This window comes from Anas platyrhynchos, chromosome 2 (genome assembly GCF_047663525.1).
Source record: "Anas platyrhynchos isolate ZD024472 breed Pekin duck chromosome 2, IASCAAS_PekinDuck_T2T, whole genome shotgun sequence".
NCBI lineage: Eukaryota > Metazoa > Chordata > Aves > Anseriformes > Anatidae > Anas > Anas platyrhynchos.
In genome coordinates this window covers 116,520,374-116,540,463 of record NC_092588.1, presented here as the reverse complement: position 1 = coordinate 116,540,463, position 20,090 = coordinate 116,520,374, and the positions used below count along the sequence as shown (strand labels likewise).

The following is a 20,090-nucleotide window of genomic DNA, read 5'->3' as shown; positions in this document are numbered from 1 at the left end:
TCTGCAGGCAAGCTTTCTAAACCAAATGCCGCGGTGTCGCTGTGCGGGCTCCCGGCCTTCCCTTCCCCCTCAGTGGGAAAACAGGAACTTCAGAGCGGGAGGTAAATAGCTGAAATTCTCAGCAAAGAGTATTTGAACAAAGGCTGGTAACACCTCTTCATTCTGCCCGCTCTCTCTCAGAGGTCCAGGGCGGCTGAAAATCCTGGCTAGCAAGCTGTGATCTCAATCTGGGACGAGGGAAAGGGGAAAGGTGTGGAAGTGAGCTAAGTAAATAGCACTTAGGTGGTTGTATATATCGGGGATGTTATAAACAAAACTACAGGAAAAGGCTTAGATTTTTCAGAAGGGCTGTTTGGGTGGGAACGGAGCCTGCTCCTAGACCAGAGCAAGCCCTGTAACCCCCTCGCTCCCTGGGTGTTGCTGTGCTACGTACAGCTCTCTCCCTGACACTTGGCATGCAGGCTGCATCGCTTGCTGTTTCTGAATTGCAGGTCAAATGCAGGCAGCCTTCAGAGTTGGTTGCTGCATTTTTTGGGTATCGGTACCGCCAGGTCGTGACCACCTCCACCCAACCAGTGCCTGACCCCAGCACAGGTCCTGCTGCCTTAACCCGTGATGAGCTGTGAGCCGAGCACAGCAGAGGCAGCTGATGGATGGTAAGCGATTGGAAATTTGGTGCTGAAGGCTGGCAGGGTGACTGCCCTCTGCCTGGCTGACTGCCACGCTGCCCTGCTGAAGGTCGGCAGTGTGCAGGGCCATAACCTTGTCCTCTCTGCACCACAGTTCAGTCTGTGCCTACGCATGAAACCGTGCCCTGAGACACAGCCAGATGTCTTGGCCTTCTGACTCCACTTCTGTAAGGGGTGAGGACCAAGCTCAGTAGGGTGAGATGAAGAGCAAGCAGTGCTTGTGTTTTAGATTGACATTCTGAGCTCAGGCTGAGATTTGCCTGTCTTCTCTAGGACAAAATTCCAGTCTGTGTGAGGGAGGTGGGCCCCCTTTGCTAGATTAATTTGAGAGTTGTACTGCTCTTCGGGCTAACAACCTGCTTGTCTCCCAGAAGAAAGTGCCATGCCTGTAGAGGAGCTAGAAGGAGAATGTGTGGGGAATATCTTTCCACTGCGACTTGGAATTGCTCTAAATGCTTCTCTTCCAGGCATATGACACCTACTAATCCATAGCCCCTGTAGTTTGCAGCAGTTCTGAAGTCTGGGAGCTGTATTGGAAAATAAGCTTTAGAGGCAAAAATGGAGTTGAATATGCATGAAACCCAAAAGCTCTTGTGAGAACAGAGAAGCACAAATGCCTGCAGTGAAAGCAGCAGCCGAGAAGGACTTGTCCTCTCGCTTGTTTCCTGACTTCTTGTTTCATGTACTCCAGGAGGCAAATTCAGAAGCTCTGACTCCAGATCAGTAGCTCTGCAGCGCAGACAGCTGAAAAGGTCTCCATGCCTTGCTGTTCACTGCAGTGCACAGCTCAGGGTATGGTGATAACCCAAGCCAGAGATTTGTTTACCTTGGCCCTGCTGGGCAGCAGAGTGCAGTAGTTCAGGAGCAGATTTGGGAGCTGCTCTTGCAGGGCAGCAACCTCTGACAGAAAAGCAAAGCAGACATCTGAGGGGCGTTAAATCACTTCTGTTCACCTCTTTAAACCTGAAAAAGCCAGTGTCTTCAGGCCTTGATTTTTTTTTCTTAATTGGAAGGTTGTTTTACTTGAATTAGAAAGCTGACATTTGCAGCCAGTTGTTTTGTTCTTTGTTTACACAAGGCCCATTGAAGCAGTTGGGGAACATTATACCCTGGCTCACACGCAGGCATATATACTTAATTTATGACTTGGGTAGTTTGAATTTCAAGTGTCAGGTATCCCATGGAGCTTTTTACTTTGTTCTCTTATGCTGCATGCACCACTCGAGTATTCATCACAAAAAGCTGGCTGCTTGTGGGAAGTCCTTCCAGCTTGTGGGCTTTTTTCTCCAGAACCTTAAAAATACGAAGTTATGGAGCATGATGACAAGCAGTGATCTAAAAGTATATCTCATCCACAGTGTCTGTTACTTGTTTGTCCAGCTAATTTTCTTCCCTTGGCATTAATATTTTCGCTTGTGTACAATCCTTCATCTAAAAATTGCTTTTTCACCCCGAACTACTCTGCAAATATTAATTGTGGAACAGTGGTAACAGCTCTTAAATAGGTCTCTAGTGAAAATTCTCTATTAGCCCTGGTGCTGCTTCCTTCAAAGTAAATCCCTTATACTGCTACTAAAGAAAACAGTTTCTCTCTTCATCAGTTGTGTCTTGTCAACAATTTTTAACACAGGTTTTAGTGCAATCTTTAATACAGCGGTGACAAATGGACGTTTGAGAAAAGGATGTCTGAAAGCTGACTTCAGATGAATTCAGATTAGAAGTGAAGCTGAGGTTTTCAGCAACATGAGCAATTGGCATCCTGGCAGCTTATGTAGAAACAAGGTGAATCCCATCACGTGCTAAAAATCTACACCAAGATGTCACCTCTTTCCAAAAAGCACTCTGTAGGTTGAAGCCTTTGCACGATTGCCCATGTGGCCAAAAGGGGCCTTTCTGACTGTGAAGTCTGTGTACACAAATGCCTCCAGAAAAGTATATGCAAATGTAAGATATTTACAGACATTCTTTGTTGTTGTTACATTAACTGCAAAATGTATTCGAGAAGGAAAACAAGTTTGCCAGATCAGAAAAAAAAATTTCCCATGAATGATGTACTGCTACGAGCATAATGGTTCCTGGGGTTGAACTTTTATATATGGGACTAGATATTGAAGTAGTCAAGAGGTACAATAAGCTTCTAGGTAGGCAGACAACAACAGATCTGGATGCAGTCTCCTTTTCATATGTCTTCTGTTTGTCAGGCAAGAACTGCTTCAACCTTTGATGACTGGAAGGCTTCCTCTCACGGGGAGCAAAAATTTTGTATTGTACAAAACCAATTTCTGTGTGTTCAGCTGGAAATGAAAAGATATTTTCAGTCTAAAAAAAAAATAAATAGAATGAGCATTTAATGTTTTACTCATCTTTAAATGGAAGTAGAATGCAGCAATAGGCTTTCCTATTAGATATTCTCTTCGTTTTTCCCATTCTACCATGCCTAGCTTGATGACTGTGTATTGTAAGTATAGAGTAAAATAAAAGTTATTCCCAAAGAAGTAATGAGTTTTCTGTTGTAATGTAGCAGCAGAGATTTGTGAAACAATACAGTGCGTCCGCTAATTATAGGCATCCCTATTTACATGGCCTAACAGGAAGATGGAAATGTAAAAATAGCAACAAAGAGATGGTGACACTATTAAAAAAGCAGCTGTACACAGCATTGTTCTCTTGAAGAACGTAGACAGCGTTTAAACAAAGTTCACTACATAAATAATCAGTCATAATTCATGAGTAACCATGGCTAGGAATTCTCTTTTAAAAATAGTTCACCTTATTAATGTACAAATGATGGCAGAATGACTCTCTTTGTGGATGGGTGTGTTCAGCATGTACACATGCTCCGATTCTTAAAAATAACTCGTACAAATCATTGCAGTCTATTGAGAAACCAGTATTTTTCTACCCCCAGGAGCCTGAAATCTTTGTGGGGAGAAAGGAAGATAGAGTACTATAAAACTTCTTCCAAAGGAGAATTCTGTATGTAGCTAGAAGAGGTGAGATCAATGTAGAACCTAATGGTAAGTCAAACATCTTTTCATTTATACAAATGCATTAAAACAAAATAGCAAACCCTCCTACCATTAAGTTCATTAAGAAACAATGGTGCTTGTAGTAATAATAATAACAGATATTAATAGCCATACTGGGGAAAACACATTCAGCCAGACACATATGACCGTGTATCTTTGAAGCTCAGACTTCACTTTTGAGCTTTTCCTGTTTAAATCATGATAAGAAAGAAAAGGAGACTTCTGGCAGCTAGAGATTACTGAAGCTGACTGTCTTTCTTTCTAATTTTTCTCTGAAAGCGGTGTCACTTCCTAACAGTATCAGGGACAAGCGTGTATTCAAGGTATGCAGTAGGTTAAACCTGCACACTCACAGTTTGTGCATCATCAAGGAGAAATTATATCCAGAGCACTAGGACTGCACCATGGTCTTTACCTCCAGAAATACATCTTCTACTTGAGGTGACAGTTTGCAGCCCTTCTCAGAAAAAAAATACCATATCTTTGTGGACAAATGTTAAAAAGCACTAATTTTGCACAAAAGAAAGGTGGTATGCTCAGCTTGTTCTCCAAAAGCCCTAACCCAAAAGCTACTGGGCTGGGGGGCACAAACCCAATCCCACAGGTAAAACTGCAGCTGTGCTTCCGAAACCCCTTCTGTCTCAAACAGAGAGAGGAAATTTGGTATCCATAGAGATTGCTTCCCTTGTCCAAACCTCAACTTCAAATCTCAAAATAAGAATTTAAAAAAAAAAAAAAAAGCCAGTATGTTTTCCCTGTTTGTTTAAATTTTAAATGAATGGGGATATTTTAAAATTGAAATCGGGCATCACATGGTTTTGGTGATAGAACTCACAAAGAAACCAGCTCAATGAATTACTCGTGTGTCTCATTCATGGGTCACATGGGCTGTGTTTTTGCGTCTGTACTGCCTGTATGGGGCCAGGACTATTCAAATGACCTGTTTGTGAATGTTACCCATCAGAGAAATCAGCTACAACCTTTACAAATGCATTCATATTTGCATGTTAAATACAAGAACATTTAACCTTGGTTTGCCTATTTTGATGATTTATGACAAGGGTTTTAAGAGAAAAAAAGAACAAAATATGGAATTTATTTGCTAGTTTTAAAACTAAAGGTGGTTGTATTGGATCTTCATGAGTATTTTTTCCTAAAAAGCACATCTAGAGGCTGCACAAAAGCAACTGTTAGGAAACACAGAGAAATATTTATCCCATCTAACATGTGTTTGTGTGTGACTATTTTGCTTTGTAATTTTGAAGTTCATCCTCAGGAACAGCGCTAAGTGAAATTGCCTCAGAGAGTACCTGAAAAAGCAGATCATTTTGTGTTTGGATCTAACAAACTCTTACTTTCCATGTTCCCTGCCTGCTGCCAAAGAGCAAAGCCCAGCAGGAATTCAAGTGAACAATGCCTGGACCCACAACACCATCAGCTGCAGCCCACGGCGTTGGCCGTAGCAGCACCACTTACTTCTCCTGACGCTGTCAGGAAGCTGTGGAGGCAGTAAAAGGTGAATTTGAAATCAGCAGCACTGCTGCACAATAGCAAGGTGTTTCTTGTGGAAATGCGAGGTGGTGGGAGTAACCCCTGCCGTGCAGGAAAAGGGAGCAGCAGCTTCCCTTTAATTCACATCTGTCACCGCTGTTGGAGAAGAGGCCAGGCGGTCTCCTTGGCTGAGGTCAGGTTTAGAGGAGGTGGAGGTCATTGCCTTCCCCCTGTTCCACCAAGTGACCTTCCCGAGAACTAGTTAAATGCTTTTCTTGTGCAGGCTTTTTGTCTGCAGCGATTTTTTGCACCGCCCCTCTTTATTTTTACGTTAAATTCTGCCACCGATGGAGGAGCTGATAGCAGGAACCAGCGTGTTCCCAGTCAGCTGCGGCAGCTCCGGGTGTTTGAGGACAGAGGCTGATCCCAGATCTTTCTCCTGACTGACCTGGGAAGGACCCATCACTCTGTCTTCTGCATAAAATGTACTTTTGTCAGGTAAAGGAACAGTACGGGCAAAGGCCAGGGTGTGTCTTCTGCTTAGGGAGATAAAGCGATGGCTAGCGAGGGTATAACAAGCTAATATGTGTAATGCACAGCAAAGTGCACTGCCGATATAAATGTCTCCGTGTGCGCAGCTCCTCAGGCAAAACACGAGCATTAAGCTCGAATTTACAGGCATCGGGAAACCGTCGGTAAACAGATGTGTGCTCTGAATGCAGCCCACGAAAACCTAAAAGCACTTAATGTGGAAAGTGCCCTGGGACACGGACCAATCTTTATGCTTTGTACACATTTTCATGACCTGTTAATGATCAACCACTGCTCTGCTGAGAAGATAGATTTCATAACGATATCATTCAAGCCGCTTTCTTCGCCGTGGCGTAAGCCTGTTCCTCGCAGCTCTGCTTTAGAAACAAGTGGTGGTATATTGATGTGGCCTGCACCTGATCCATCCTATCCCATTAACACTTTTGCTGCTTCCAGTTCTCAGTTGCCAGGGTCTCCTGCAGGAAGGCGAGGCCAGTTAAAGCCATCAGCTGGTCATGGTGGTTGTGATGGATTGGCTCAGCAGCCCCTTTCATCCAGCATTCTGCCTCTGTTAGCGACAAATATTGAAAACCTGGAGAAGAGTGTAAGAAGGAGGGCACACAGAGCAAGATCCATCCTTGCTGTAGCTTTAGGGCTTTGGGCAAGTTGCACATTTAGGGATCTCCAGAGCTGAAGGCTGCCTGTTGTCTGTCATGTATATAGGTCATAGCCATAGTCTGATCTCTCTTCCAGGGCCTGGTGTGATATTTTTTAAACCTCTCATATTCCTGGTTTCCTTAACATGCCGTAGCAATGAATTCTGTAATTTGGTTATGTGTTTTTTTCTTCTTTTTATTTTATTTTATTCTATTTATTTTATTTTTAATACCACTCACTTCTGCTTGTATTCCAGCTTTCTGCCCGATAGTCTAACTGGATGCTTCTTGCGTTGTGAAGCCTAATCCAGCCCTTACTCCCTTCTCTATGCCACCCACCATTCTGCAGGCTTCCATCATATCCTCCTTCGGCCTCAAATACAAAATTGGAGTTATCTTTTTTCAGCCTTACATTTCTTTCCTTGCAGGAGCCTTTCTCTGCACCTTGATTTTGACGGGTGATGGGACACCCTGTGTTTTCCAGGAAACATCTTTGGTTGTTTTAATTGAAGTTTTGTCTTTTGGGCCTGTTACTGGTGTTAGCTCCAGTCTAACACATTCCACGCCTGTTTCTCAGGTAAAGCAAGGGCTTAACATCATAATTTGCTGCTGGGACAGACAGGATGATTTCTTTACTCCCTCCCACCCCTGAGATATTTTTATAAGCTTTTGACTGCAGTGAGCCGGAGCACTGGATCTCAGAAGACTCCTCACATATGAGTTGCGGTGGAGTCAGTGGCATCAGCCGTGGAGGCGAGAGGAGGAATGCCTTTGTGATTTATTCATCCGAGCTGGTGGTAGACTCCTTAAGTCAACATGAAACTGGGGTGTGCTACTGCCTTTCGCTGAGGTATGATTTTGTGCCCAGGCAGCACTGCAGCATTGCACGCCCTTTCTGATCAGAAAAGTAAGTTTGCAACTTGGTGCTCCAGGACTGGCTCTTCTCTACTGACTCAGTTGTGGAGAGGTCTGGTCTGGTACTGTACACAAAGGCACTTTTGGGCTCTTTTCTGGGGAATTGAGGTCATTGTGGGAAGACTTCTCTGATCCTTGGAGCTGTGGGAAATGCATTGGAGGACTCTGTCAGCTCTTGAAGGACATGGTCTGAGTTCTCACTGTAAGACAGGCGTCCTCCCTCTTGAATGAAATAATCTGTCAGTGGGTGTGAGGTTAAACAATTTCAAGCCTGGGTCAGAAGGTTTTTCTGTGTGGCCTGTGGTAGGATTTGGACTAAACTCCAGAGAAAAAGAGGTCACTCACTCTGTCGGGAAGGCATACTGCTGGAGTAGGCTTGGACACTTGATGCTTCCAGTAGTTTCCTCTCAAGTGAAAGCTGTTCTCAATAACAGTTCTGTGGGAGATTTCTCCTTTCAAGTAACGGTGAGCATTGCCAGCATTTCAAGCTCTTATGTTTGGCCTTTCATGAGGGGTGCTTGCTGCCATGGAGCCAAGAGTGTGACAGAAAGTTAGAAGACTAGCGAGCAGATTCGATGCTGAAACTGCTTTGAAACAGTTTCAGAAATGTTCAGACAGTGTTCAGAAATTCTATGAAAGTAAAAAGTGCTGAATTTTGCACGTTTTTATTCCAAATTGTTGTAGTGTTTCATGTCAAAAAAGTGTTTGCAACTGGGGAAGAGAAACAGAGGTCTAAGACAACGCATGGCTTAAATTAATACAGAGTACGTTAATTAATGCGGTCTGTGAAATTTCAACGATAGTTCAGGAAGGATCTGGGATTTCTAGAAACTGTAGCTGAGAGATCTCTTTTGAATTGATTTGTCTTTGCATCTTCACTGAGCGTTAATAGAAATCCAACTTAAATTTGAATCCTTCCAAATCCTTCCAACCCTTTCAATCTGTGAGGTTTCAGCAATGTGTGCAAATCGCCCCTCTGGCATTACAGGGCCATCGGGGTTATTTTGGTAGATTGCTCTGTGTCTTCCCCCTCCACCTTTCTCTCCTGGCAGGTGATTCTTGTGCGAGGAAATAGAACTCCCACTCTCGCTGATGGTGCTAGAGCTTTTAAAATATTTTTTCAGAAAAAGCAATGGCTGTGCTCCCTCTAGTGACAGACAGTGAAATTGGTGGATATCCCTTCGTGTGCTAATGGCATGTATGGGAGCTCAAAAACTCCAATTAAAGAGAGTATTTAAATGCATTGCAAACATTTACTCCATTTCATCTTGGCTGGAAGAAAATATCATTCTGTATCTGTCAAACATAGGGCAAATAAATCTTCCTGTTACTACAACTGCCTGCCCTGGTCATGTCTTACAGGCACAATAGAAAAGGAATTCCACTTTTTCACCTTTTTACTTTTTAAGTATCTATGCCCACTATCTCCCTTCCTGGATATTTCGTGGTATCAGAGCCTACATTTTGGTGTCTGTGAAATTTTTGTGCTCTCCCAGCCCACAGTAGAACCCCTGGGATTTTTTGCAGGCAGAGGGCAACCAAAGGAAGAAAAGGATGGAGGCTGAGACATTCACAGGCTGCGTGTGCTGCTGCTGCGGTAGCTCTTGACTGGTGATTTAATAGTGAAATAAAGATGTGCAATAATTTAGAGTGGTCTCTCTTTCTTCTTGTAGTAAATCTGCTTCCTTTGGAAGGAGATGCAAGATGTCGTGCTGCAGCCCGTCCATGTTTAGGTGGCTGAATACAGGAGACAACTGTTTCTGCAAATGCACAGCTCTTCTGGTCTCCTTCTACCATGATTTCCATCGATGCCAGTAGCAACACTGTATAAATCCTGTAATACTTATGCATACAGCAAGCTGAAATGGTCCTGGGAAACATCTTTAGGATAAAGAATATGAAAAGCTTGAGGCAAACATGCCAAAAAGTTTTTATTTCATGAAGCTAGATGAGCCTTGGGTTTTATTCCCTGTCAGTTCTGCCACAAAGAGACTTCTTTTTTCCTTTGAAAGGGACGCATAAACATCTTTAACTGTGTTGCTGAGTTAACCAGGCAGGATGAATGCTGCAGTTTTTGTAACGTTAACGTCACTGGAGAGGAGTCACGGAATATATCACAGGCGTTTTAAATATAGTTTGCAAGTACGGTTTTAGTTCTGCAATTTTCAAGCTACTTCTGAAAGCAAAACTGAGTAGACAGATCCAAGCTCAACACCTGCTTTCGTACCTGCTCGCTTACAGCAGCAGCAACACGAGACAAGATCCATCTCATCTACTAGGCAACAAAGCCTTTCTTTTTAAAGTAGTCTGATACTTCTGAAGTTCTCAGCATTGCAGAAAAAATATGGCACTTATTTAAGGGTTTGAATACGCAATTAAGCATCTAATTTTAAACTTGCCCGCTCAATAATATCGGACGTTGCTACCAAGTTATTTCCTTTTTACAGTATCTGCCAACTGCTGAAGTATGCATTAGTACCTTTGGCATATTAATGCAGTCTGGTAATGGAGGTACCAGATCAAGTGGCAGCCAAATGATCACAGAATAGATGTCTGAGGTAAAATCATAGACTGCAATAAACAAGGGAAAACTGCCTGCCTTTATGATTTACTGGTGAGTGAAATCCATACCTGACTTGAAGAACTGGACCCTTACAGTCTGATCAGCCAGCCCCCCCCTTTCAGCAACTACCACAAGTACTATTTCTTCTCTCTCCTTGGTGTTTTTTCCTTCCTTTCTCAGAGTCATTTCAGACAGGATCATGGCATGTTCCTGTAATTCTCAATAAGAATATCCTGACTTGCTCATAAGTTCAAATCAAATACTTGGCTATTACCAAAGGCCTTTCCCAGTTCCTGAGCAGGGCTTTCTCCATCTGAAGTCCTGAAGCAAGCTGTGTGCTTCTGTACACATGGATGCCTGTGAGCACTCCCCAGGTATTCAATTGCTGGTCTTTGCTTTACAGCATTGCATACCTATCACTCATTTGCCATCTCCTGTACACCAGAAGCTCACTGAGATGGCATTTAAATATAGCCATAGGCCAGTTGTTCCCAGCAAGGAGGTTTGTTATCAAGTCATCAGGAGAAGTGGTGCTCTTGGCTCCAGCAGATTCACCAGTGCCATGCAGTTTGTACCTGATCTGTTGAACAGTAAACATAATGCAAGGGACAGTCAAAATATTAGGAGACGGGCTTTAACACATCCCAAGCTATCTCCGTACTTAACGTGCTGAAAAGACAAGCTGATAATGAAAGACTTGTCTAGCTGTCCATGTTCCTTTGACTCCTTAGATATTTGGTAGATGCTGTTGGCCAGCATGAACTTTAAATCAATTTATTGCCTATGTAAACATGCGCAATAAAACCATTCACCATACCGTTTAACTATACACAGAGTGAATTGTTGACCATGAGCTGCTCTGACCTTTTCAGGTCTAATCAAGAAACGTGAAATATTATTTCAGCTTGTCAGCTCCGGTAATGTGCAGTGAGAGTGTCTGGCTCTAACCGAAAATGTCAGACGCACTCTAATCTGCAACCCATCAAAGTTACGATGCATATGAACCAGGAACTGGTTAAGAATATAAATCTGAAACGTCCACGGTGCTTGGATAAATTGTTCTGCCATTTATATGGGCTAGCTAAAAACACGCATTAAAAGTAATTCTTCAGACTACGTGCAAGATATATGGCCATTTGTGTATTAAAATGGTCTTCAAGGAGAGATGGTAATAACACGTTAGAATATTACTGGGGAAAAAACAGTTAACAGTGAGAATACCAATGCTCTAGTTCATGCCTAGCCGGCTTCGCTCTGTGGCTATGTGAGGTTGGTGGGTTCCTGTACCTTCAAAATTGTCCTTCTTGGCTGTAAGAACTTGCTGCTTGTGAAGTTTTTGCTGTTTTCAGAAATAACCCATTGTATAAGCTGAGATGTTCTTATCAATCTTGTTTGGGTTGAATTTAGCTTAAGCATTTTTCATAGTCTTGTGCTTTTTATTAAAAAAAATCTGGTTATTTTTAAAAGCTCTCTCAAATAGCGCACTGTTGTCCGTGGGTGTTTAATGATGTTTCATTTCTTTGTTTCCTTTGTCTCTTCTCCCAAGTTTCCTTTGATGGTATCGTACCAGACACTTAGATTGAGGATAAATCTCTCTTTGAATTTGCTGAGTCCAATTATTCATTGATTTAATCTATGGGTGATGAATTCAAATGTAGATTAATGTGGATGGACACATCAGAAAGATACTTCGTATCCTAAGAAAAGGGCATTTTGCGAGCTCAGTGGTCTCTCCAGATCGTATATTCTGAAAGCAGTTGTTGCACTAAAACTCGAGTTGTTTTTTAATCTAATCATGTGTAGTCTGTGCAATTTAAGGCATTATTAACTGAATTGCTACTATTAGTAAAATGTGGTTGGGACTAGAATTAGAGTGAACTAGCAGAAGCATTGCTGAGACAGTAACTTTCTATTAAAAGAGCAGGGCCTATTTTACATCTATATAACTATTGAACTATCTGAATCGTTCCTGTGAAGCAATGCTGCCCTCCCCTGGTGTGCTGCAAGCACTGGGAATTGTTAGTCTTACTCAACAGGAATGGCTGAAGTGGGGAAAATGGTGAAAAACTGCCCTTAAAAAAAAAACAACATTATTATTTCTATTAAAAGACAAAAATAACCAAAAAAATTGGGTGTCTTGTGGTGCTTTTTATGTATGCATGGTGCAGATGTGGATGAACATACAAATAATACAAGGGAATACCCTGTGAATACACGAGACAACAATTTGAGGGCTGAATTTTGTTTGGGTGATAATTTGGAAGGGGAAATGAAGGCAAAATAAGTAGGTATCAGCTGCTGAAAGTTATCAGGATGAATCACAGTAATCTTCTGTTTAGCAGGAGAGTTTTGTCTTGCATGTATTGTTTTGAGATTTATCATCAGTGATTACACACTAAAGACCAAGAAATATTGTTGTTGAGTGATTTATTGTTATATACTTCTTCAGGCAGCTGTTATTAACTACTGCTGGAGACAGGGTCTTGGGGTAGAAGGTTCTCCAGTCTGTCCCGCTATGGCTGTTGTCTGTTCAATAAGTGGGTTGCACCACAAAAGTGCTTTCTAAATATTTATATATACCTATATATGTATGGAAGGTATAAAATAGTCCTTTCCTTTTTAAAATTAAGATTTTATAATTGCTGGAAAACCTGTAAAACACACAACTTTTCTCCCCTTGGCATATCTGCTTGGCTTCTGTTTTGTTTGCTCCCCATCCCCCTTGATGCACCGGAGATCAGCTAACGCTGGAGAAACTGGGGAGACTCTGTTAAAATCCCTGGCTGATGTATTTTGTTCATGACTTGGTTGTGAACAGATTGCCAGATTCAGGATCATGCGGGAGGTGTTTTTTGTTGGATTTTTTTTTTTTCCCCAGACTGGTGGGCTAGGAATTGCTTGAATGTGTGTTCTTGTCTGCTTCTGCTGGTCAGGTCACCTGGGAGGTGTTTTGAGAACTGTGGAAAGCGGTGATATTCCCAGCCTGACCTGGGATATTTCACTACTACCTGTATTATAAGGTCTTGGGAGTTGGTTTGTATCCCTGGTGCCTGACAGACCACAGAGCACGTGTTTTATGGACTGTTTTGACCTGGACCCAACTGCTCAGTTACCCGTGATTGTGGCAGGTGGCACCTGGAGACCCCAGTGGTACTTCACAGCCTTCTGTTTCTAAAGCGACTTTGCTGACTGCAAAATCCTACTACTTACCTTCCTGCATGTAAGCTAGTAGGCTAGTATTCAAACACAATTCACTGTGATGTCTTTATAATATTTTTTATATTATCTATAATGAGAGATCTTTTTGAGAGCTAGCTATAAAACTGCCACAGCTACGGCTCCGTAACAGTGAAAGGTGTTTCTCTTTGTGACATCCTGCCACAGCAAAAACACTTTTATTTGTTCTTTTTTTGCTAGATTAGTACTATGTCGGTATAGCACCCCAGCTCAGCTCATTAAATGGTTATCTGAATGGCAGGAGCATTGTTATTTGACCCAGAACAAATGTATGAGGTCTAAGACCGTGTAACAGTTTTCTTTCTTCTCCATAACTTTTGCAGGTATTAGGGCTGCTGGTGTGGACGCTGATTGCTGGAACTGAGTATTTTTTATATCCAGCCTTTGGCTGGGTGATGTTTGTGGCTGTGTTTTACTGGGTTCTCACTGTCTTCTTTCTGATCATCTACATGACCATGACCTACACCAGGATCCCACAGGTGCCATGGACCACGGTGGTAAATAAACCTTTTCTTTGTTGTTTCAGCTTTGCTGTGTTGTGAAGAGAATAAAATACCGATGCTTTCTACAGCTGTAGTTAACCAATTGCACTGGTGCTTTTCGCAATTTTTCCCTACTTTCTTTGTGTCTGCACACCTGCCGTGTCTAACCTTCCTACTACCCAGACACTACTACCCTTTTAAAACACTCTCCCTATGATGTTTCACCTTTTTGTTCATCGGTTGATCCAGTGACTTGATTTTTAATAGTCTGTGTGTGACTCATATTTATGCACAGTGGCCTTTTTTGCTCCCTGTAATGATTACACTCCATGAGGCTGTTGCTGCCTCTGAGCTAACAGATCCAGCCATATGGCTTAAACAGTAGAAATCTCCACTTGAGTCAACACCATGAATTGGGACCATGGATCTTAAAGCATGAGTCTTCCTCTGCTAAATCAAAAGAGAATGTGGTTCAGAGCTAGCAGTAGTTGGCCTACAGTGAAAATGGTGCTGCAAGTTATTAGTATTATATATATATATGTAAAATACATGCCATGTGATCCTTTGCTTTCAGCTCAAGACTTTATGAAGATTAGATAAACAAGTAAGGTAATTACAGAGAAAAATTTCACAGGCCCTTGAAATTCAGATCCAAGTTTTGTGGTTTGAACAAACCCTGCTAGCTATACATGGCAGCAGTATATTTTTACATGATTTTCATAACACGTTGGTGTTCAGGGCAGTAGATCCTCAAAGTCATTGTCACGTAAGCCAACTGCTATTTGTTACCCATCCGAGAATTAATATAAATTTGGTTTTGCATTTGTGTGATACAATTAAATGCTATTTTTTTTTCTCCTGACTAGCTAAAGACTACTAATGAGAATTCTGTTAGTTTTATGGAAAAAATACATTTGACTTCTGTGTTGCAAACAGCTTGTTATCGTCTATACTGTGTATGTGACTAAAATTGAACACACTTCTCACCTTCCCATTTGTTGCTGTAATAAATAGCCAGCTATAGCAATTACTAATAAGAACAAGCAGGATTCTGTTCAGACAGCTTCTCTGTTTTCAAGTTTCATGACCAGCAATTACCATTAAGGCTATAACAGTGCTATAGAAATGTTGGGTTATTTCAATTACAGCAGTAATGTGTCTGGATACGTTTAAAGGTGGTGTCCCACCCCCATCCATTAGAAGTAAGTACATTCAAAAAGAAAGCATTTTCGTACCCATTGGGATACTGTTCTAGTTATTACCCCTCTTTCATCAGTTTAACAATATCATCAGGCAACCGCTGCAGGTAAATGGGTTGCCCCTGATCTATGAGGTAGACAAGTTGGAGTTTTTGATCTGTTTCTACTTGAAATTGAGTGCATTTCTTGCTCTGAGTTCCAAATACATTGTAGATAAGATCACCCAAATGTGGATCCAAAAGGTAGACTCCCTTTATAGTAAAAGATAATACAAAGAGAAAGAAATGCAAAACCAATCAAAGATGCTTGCATTTCAGCTTCGTTTGCCCTAGGGTATTAAAAGAGCAATTGGGAGCAGCCTGTGAAATGAACTTCTGCTACTCCTGGCTGGCCAAGAGTAACACTGGGCCTCTTTTCAGAGAGATGTTTTTAATGTCTTCATTGAAGGGGGCAGGACAGACACACCCCTTTTGAGTGAGTTTATATCCACCTCCCCCCCATTTCCCAAAGTATCAGTCTCTGCTAGTTATTGCTCTGCCTCCTTAGGCGACACTTAGCTCAAACTGTGCCGGTTGTCTGCAGTACCCAAAATTACATCTGGACTTCTTTGTCATAAATTCAGTTTTTGCAGGTTAAGCACATTACCAAATTGCTTAAGATGCAGTTACTTTACTGCAAATTAACCCAAAGGATGTGCTTCAGGACTGACTCTCCTTAATAATGCCAGTTCTTTGCTAAAACAATCAATGGAAGCTTTTAAAATCTGGTAAATCTGAATTTAAGAAGCAGATGGTAATTTAGCATGAACCATTTGGTTTGAGTAATATATTGGCAGTAAAGGCCCAATCAGCTTGCATTGCATTCCATCTTCCCCAGCAGTGTTATTTCCCAAAGCAGCACTTTGAAAAAATTATGTGCTTTTTTTCCTTTTCTACATGACAAGATATTGCAGGGATTTGTAGCTTTCCAGGGTAATTGAGTCTTTTTGGAACAGGAAATTTAAAAATAACAACAACAAATACTCCAGGCAATCAAATTTGAAGTTTGAAAATCAGTGCTTTACAAAAGTTGTGCTTGCCAGTTGTTGGCACCCTATCCTAAAATTGACAGTTTGAGATTTTATTACTGTAATACTTAGATAGGAGAGATGAGATTTACACGGAGAGAAAGCATGTTTTATTAGATGACCTGATAGAGGTGAGATACCACTCATGAATGAGCTCATGAATCAAACTGAACTCCCCGGCACTGGACTCCTTCCCTCCCTTTCTTTTTGTCTTTTTGGATTGTGCCAGAGTTGTTGCCTGGTGAATTCAATACTGAATAATTGATGTATATTGCCAGCGTCCGCTGGGTCACACGATGGAAATTAGTAAGTTGGAGCTGCACCAGTCTGGCAAGGCTTGGAGACAACTGGGACACCAGATTGAAGGGTTATGATATTTGCATGGTGCTCGGGTACAAAGACAGGCCCAGAAGCTGAAGGGAGCAGATCATCTACAACAGTAGGACCTTGTCTAAATTGACAGTTATTAATTCATGCAATTGTAACTAGGTGCAAAGAGTGTCAGGGGTATTCCACTTAAATACAGCACCTGTGAACTAGAAGTGTATTTTATGGCCAAATTCATATGCCTTAGACAAGCAGCAGGGGGGAGTTTTAGGGGATTTTTTTAAAAACGAGAATGAACTTCCTAGAGCCATGACAAAACAGTGAGTAAGTAAATGTCAAAGTATTAAAATTATTTTAAAGAAAAAAAACACCTCATACCTTTTTGTCTCTCCTCTTCTCAGGCTTTCGGCCTCCTTTCCTTTTCTGTTCTCTCTCACATGCAAAACCATTGTTGTTCATTCTCTGTAGTGTTGTGTAAGATCAATGTTATCTGCTTTGCTTCTTTTGTAGTAATGAGCGTAGATCCCTGGAGACATTTCTCAGCTCCTTAGAAGAGAAAATGTAGCATCTACCATGGATGGGTCTTTTCATCATTCAGACTGTTCTCCTCCTTGGTTTTATGTTTGTTTTTTGTTTGTTTGTTTGTTTGTTTTCTCCTCTCAGAAACAAGTAGAAGGGAAAAGTACTGAATGGTACTAAGAATAGTGACTAAAAATTATACCCTCTTTATTTCCTTCAAAAGCAAAAACAAAGTTTTGGAAGCATCATAAATATTCTTCATATGGCCAGGAACCATTCATTCTGACAGCGTATTTTTTTATAGATTAGAAATGTAATCAAACTGTAGTTTTGTTCCCTTCCCTTCCCTTCCCTTCCCTTCCCTTCCCTTCCCTTCCCTTCCCTTCCCTTCCCTTCCCTTCCCTTCCCTTCCCTTCCCTTCCCTTCCCTTCCCTTCCCTTCCCTTCCCTTCCCTTCCCTTCCCTTCCCTTCCCTTCCCTTCCCTTCCCTTCCCTTCCCTTCCCCTTCCCCTTCCCCTTCCCCTTCCCCTTCCCCTTCCCCTTCCCCTTCCCCTTCCCCTTCCCCTTCCCCTTCCCCTTCCCCTTCCCCTTCCCCTTCCCTATCCCTTTCCCTCTTTTTCCTCTTCCTCTTCCTCTTCCTCTTCCTTTGTTTTTCTTTGTTTTTCTTTTTTTCTTTGCTTTTCTTTTATCATATAGTGTCATATTCTTACTGCTTAACATCTAGATTGTGATAACCAATCTGTGTTTCTATTTTGACTTTTGGAAAATCACTGCACACCCACTTTAAACTAAACTTTTAATCTAAACTTTTTTTAAAACTAAACCTTTCTGGATTTAGTGTGATGGAGAGAGCAGTTGGTCCAAACCATGCATTAATATTTACAAATGTTAAAAATGAGCAGTTAAAATCTAATCTTACAGATGGAAACTTGAAAGAAGGTAAAATCATTGAGGAACACATTTTGTGTGTACATCACATGTGCACGTTATGTTTCAGAGGAGAGCTTTGTAATATCTCAACAGAAAATGGTGACAAATGCTTTGTCATATGAACTACTAATCTTATCTTGTTTTTCAACAGGGTCTGTGCTTTAATGGGAGTGCCTTCATTTTGTACCTCATTGCAGCCATTGTAGATGCATCTTCAGTTACCAAAGAACTGGACAGTCACAATTACAACAGTTGGGCAGCTTCTTCAGTGAGTTCATTTTTTGCTTCAATCAGTTCAATGTCTAAGTTATATCAAACAAAGGCCCTCTGGAAGTGAGGGTTGGAATGCACGTATTCTGGGTTTTTAAAAGCTGCAGACTGCTATAAAAACTCACATACACAATCTATAGATAGCTGTAATTTAGTTCATAGTTTTTGGAGACGACTAGAAATTCAGCCAGGAGATGACTGTCACGTCTGAAAAAGGCTGCAATGCTTTTGAGGTCATACAGCTGTCCCTTCCGTGCCCCAGTTTATTACTAGCTTTCTGGCAGAAGTTATAGTCTGTACATCAGAGTAGACAAATTCGGTGAGCACCAGGTTTGCGTAGTGCATTTATACAACTTCAAAAGCAGTTTAAATAACTCAGCTGACTTTGCGCTGGTGTGGCTAAGGTATGTTTAGCTTTTTGTAGGCTGAGCCATACACAGAGCCCTTGTGGGAAGGCCCTGAAGTGCTATTGTCATTTTTACAGTGATCTTCCTGTTCCAGCCTCACCTTTTGATAATCCTTCTGAGCTGGGGGGGCAATGCTTGAAAACTCTCGAGTGTTTTAAAGTGGATGCAAATCATTAGTGTCTGACATTACTGTCTTACTACTTAGATTTGGGAATCTGGAGCTGTCAATGTGGATAAAAAACAACTTTTTAATATATAAATAAGAGCTGTGTCACTTAATGAGTAGGTGAAGATATTCTCTAGCTCAGTTAAGGGAGTTACAAAAGAACTTTTTGCATGTTTTGGCAACAGTAGAGAAATTGAATTTTACAGAGTAACCCTGAATTACAGCTACCTTGCTGACAGTTAATGCATCAGCAGTTGTCTTTTCTGGACTATTCGTGAATCCTGTCTTCCATCTGAAGCTTATTTTACACAGCGATGAACACAGAGACCTGAAAACTGCTCTGTTTTTGCCTTGGGAATGGTATATCCACATCCCTGTCACTTCAGTGCTGTTCAGGTTCTTCTCCTCTTCGCAGTGTGTAATTATTGATCAGTTACTCAGCCAGTGCTGTTGATGGGAACTTGCTTGCTGCTAGATAAGCTTCCATGCTGATAAACATTTTATGCAAAATGCAACAATGCTCAGTGTCTCATGGGATATTTGGAATCTCTTCTAATACCCCGTAATAGTGTTTATCTAATGCACTGTCTAAATAAACTATTAAATTTAGATTCTTGCTCTCCAAACCCATTAAGGGTTTCGTGGATAGATGTTTGTGATAATTTAGCGAATCATCCATCTCCTACAGTTGCTCTCTGCTGGAAAGATTTTGGATGGAGCTTTTATTTCCTAAGAAACAATAGTCTTGTGAAGAATGCTACCATCTTCTACTGTAATCGATTTTTGCATTATCATCTACAGGTTTTGGTGTCACAGATTAAATTTACATTAGATCAGACTCACCGAAAGTCCTCTATCGGAGGGCCTAGGTTTGCTGGCTGTTTACATGCCTAGCAATGCCTTGCTCTCAGAACAGAGTATTTTTCGGCTCTAGAGGTCATCTGGTCCCACCTGGCCTCCTCCAGACTGCTGAGGGCCTTGGCCAGTTGAGTTTTGAGCATTTCCAAGGATGGATGTTCCAAAATGTCTCTGGGCCCCTTTTGTCCTATTTGATTAATCTCCAACTGATTTTTTTTTCCTAATATCTAACCAAAGTTTCCCTTCTTGTAACTTGTGTTTGTTCCCTCTCGTCCCTATCACTGCTGACCTCCAAGAAAAGTAGCGTTAATCCTCTCTGCAGTGTCAGCTTTATTTGGTTCAGTTACCAGCACAAAACATTCTGGCCTTATCATAAGCTATTTTGTACAGCATGCAGTCATTAGCAGGAACTTAACCACTGGCACCAAATTGGACTTTATCAGTACAACTGAAATAGTTCACAGCTGTTCTTTGGTTTCTGGGTGCATATGCTGCAAGGGCTGCGGAAGCAGCACCACTGATACTCTGTAGTTCTTAAAATCCTCCAGTATAAAATAAATCTAGCCCGCTGCAGAAGGCTCGCTCTGCAGTCGATTTCTGAGAAAGCAGTAATATCTCACCATGGTTGTTGTCACCATTATTTGCACTGAGGAATACCTTTATTCATTAATGGAGGACCACTGAAATTAGTAACCCAATTGATACTGCCATTTGAGAACGTGCCTAGGCCTGAATTTTAAATCCTGGTCTCTTCTA

The 20,090-nt window shown here is 41.6% G+C and overlaps 1 protein-coding gene across 1 annotated transcript in view; it reads left to right on the top strand.

The window, feature by feature from the left end:
* CMTM8 (CKLF like MARVEL transmembrane domain containing 8) overlaps positions 1-20,090 on the top strand; it is a 32,980-nt gene that overhangs the window by 11,885 nt on the left and 1,005 nt on the right. The window contains exons 2-3 of the mRNA XM_072033445.1: positions 13,435-13,608; positions 17,785-17,901. Coding sequence (XP_071889546.1) covers positions 13,435-13,608; positions 17,785-17,901 — 291 coding nt within the window. The remainder of the gene's footprint in view (positions 1-13,434; positions 13,609-17,784; positions 17,902-20,090) is intronic.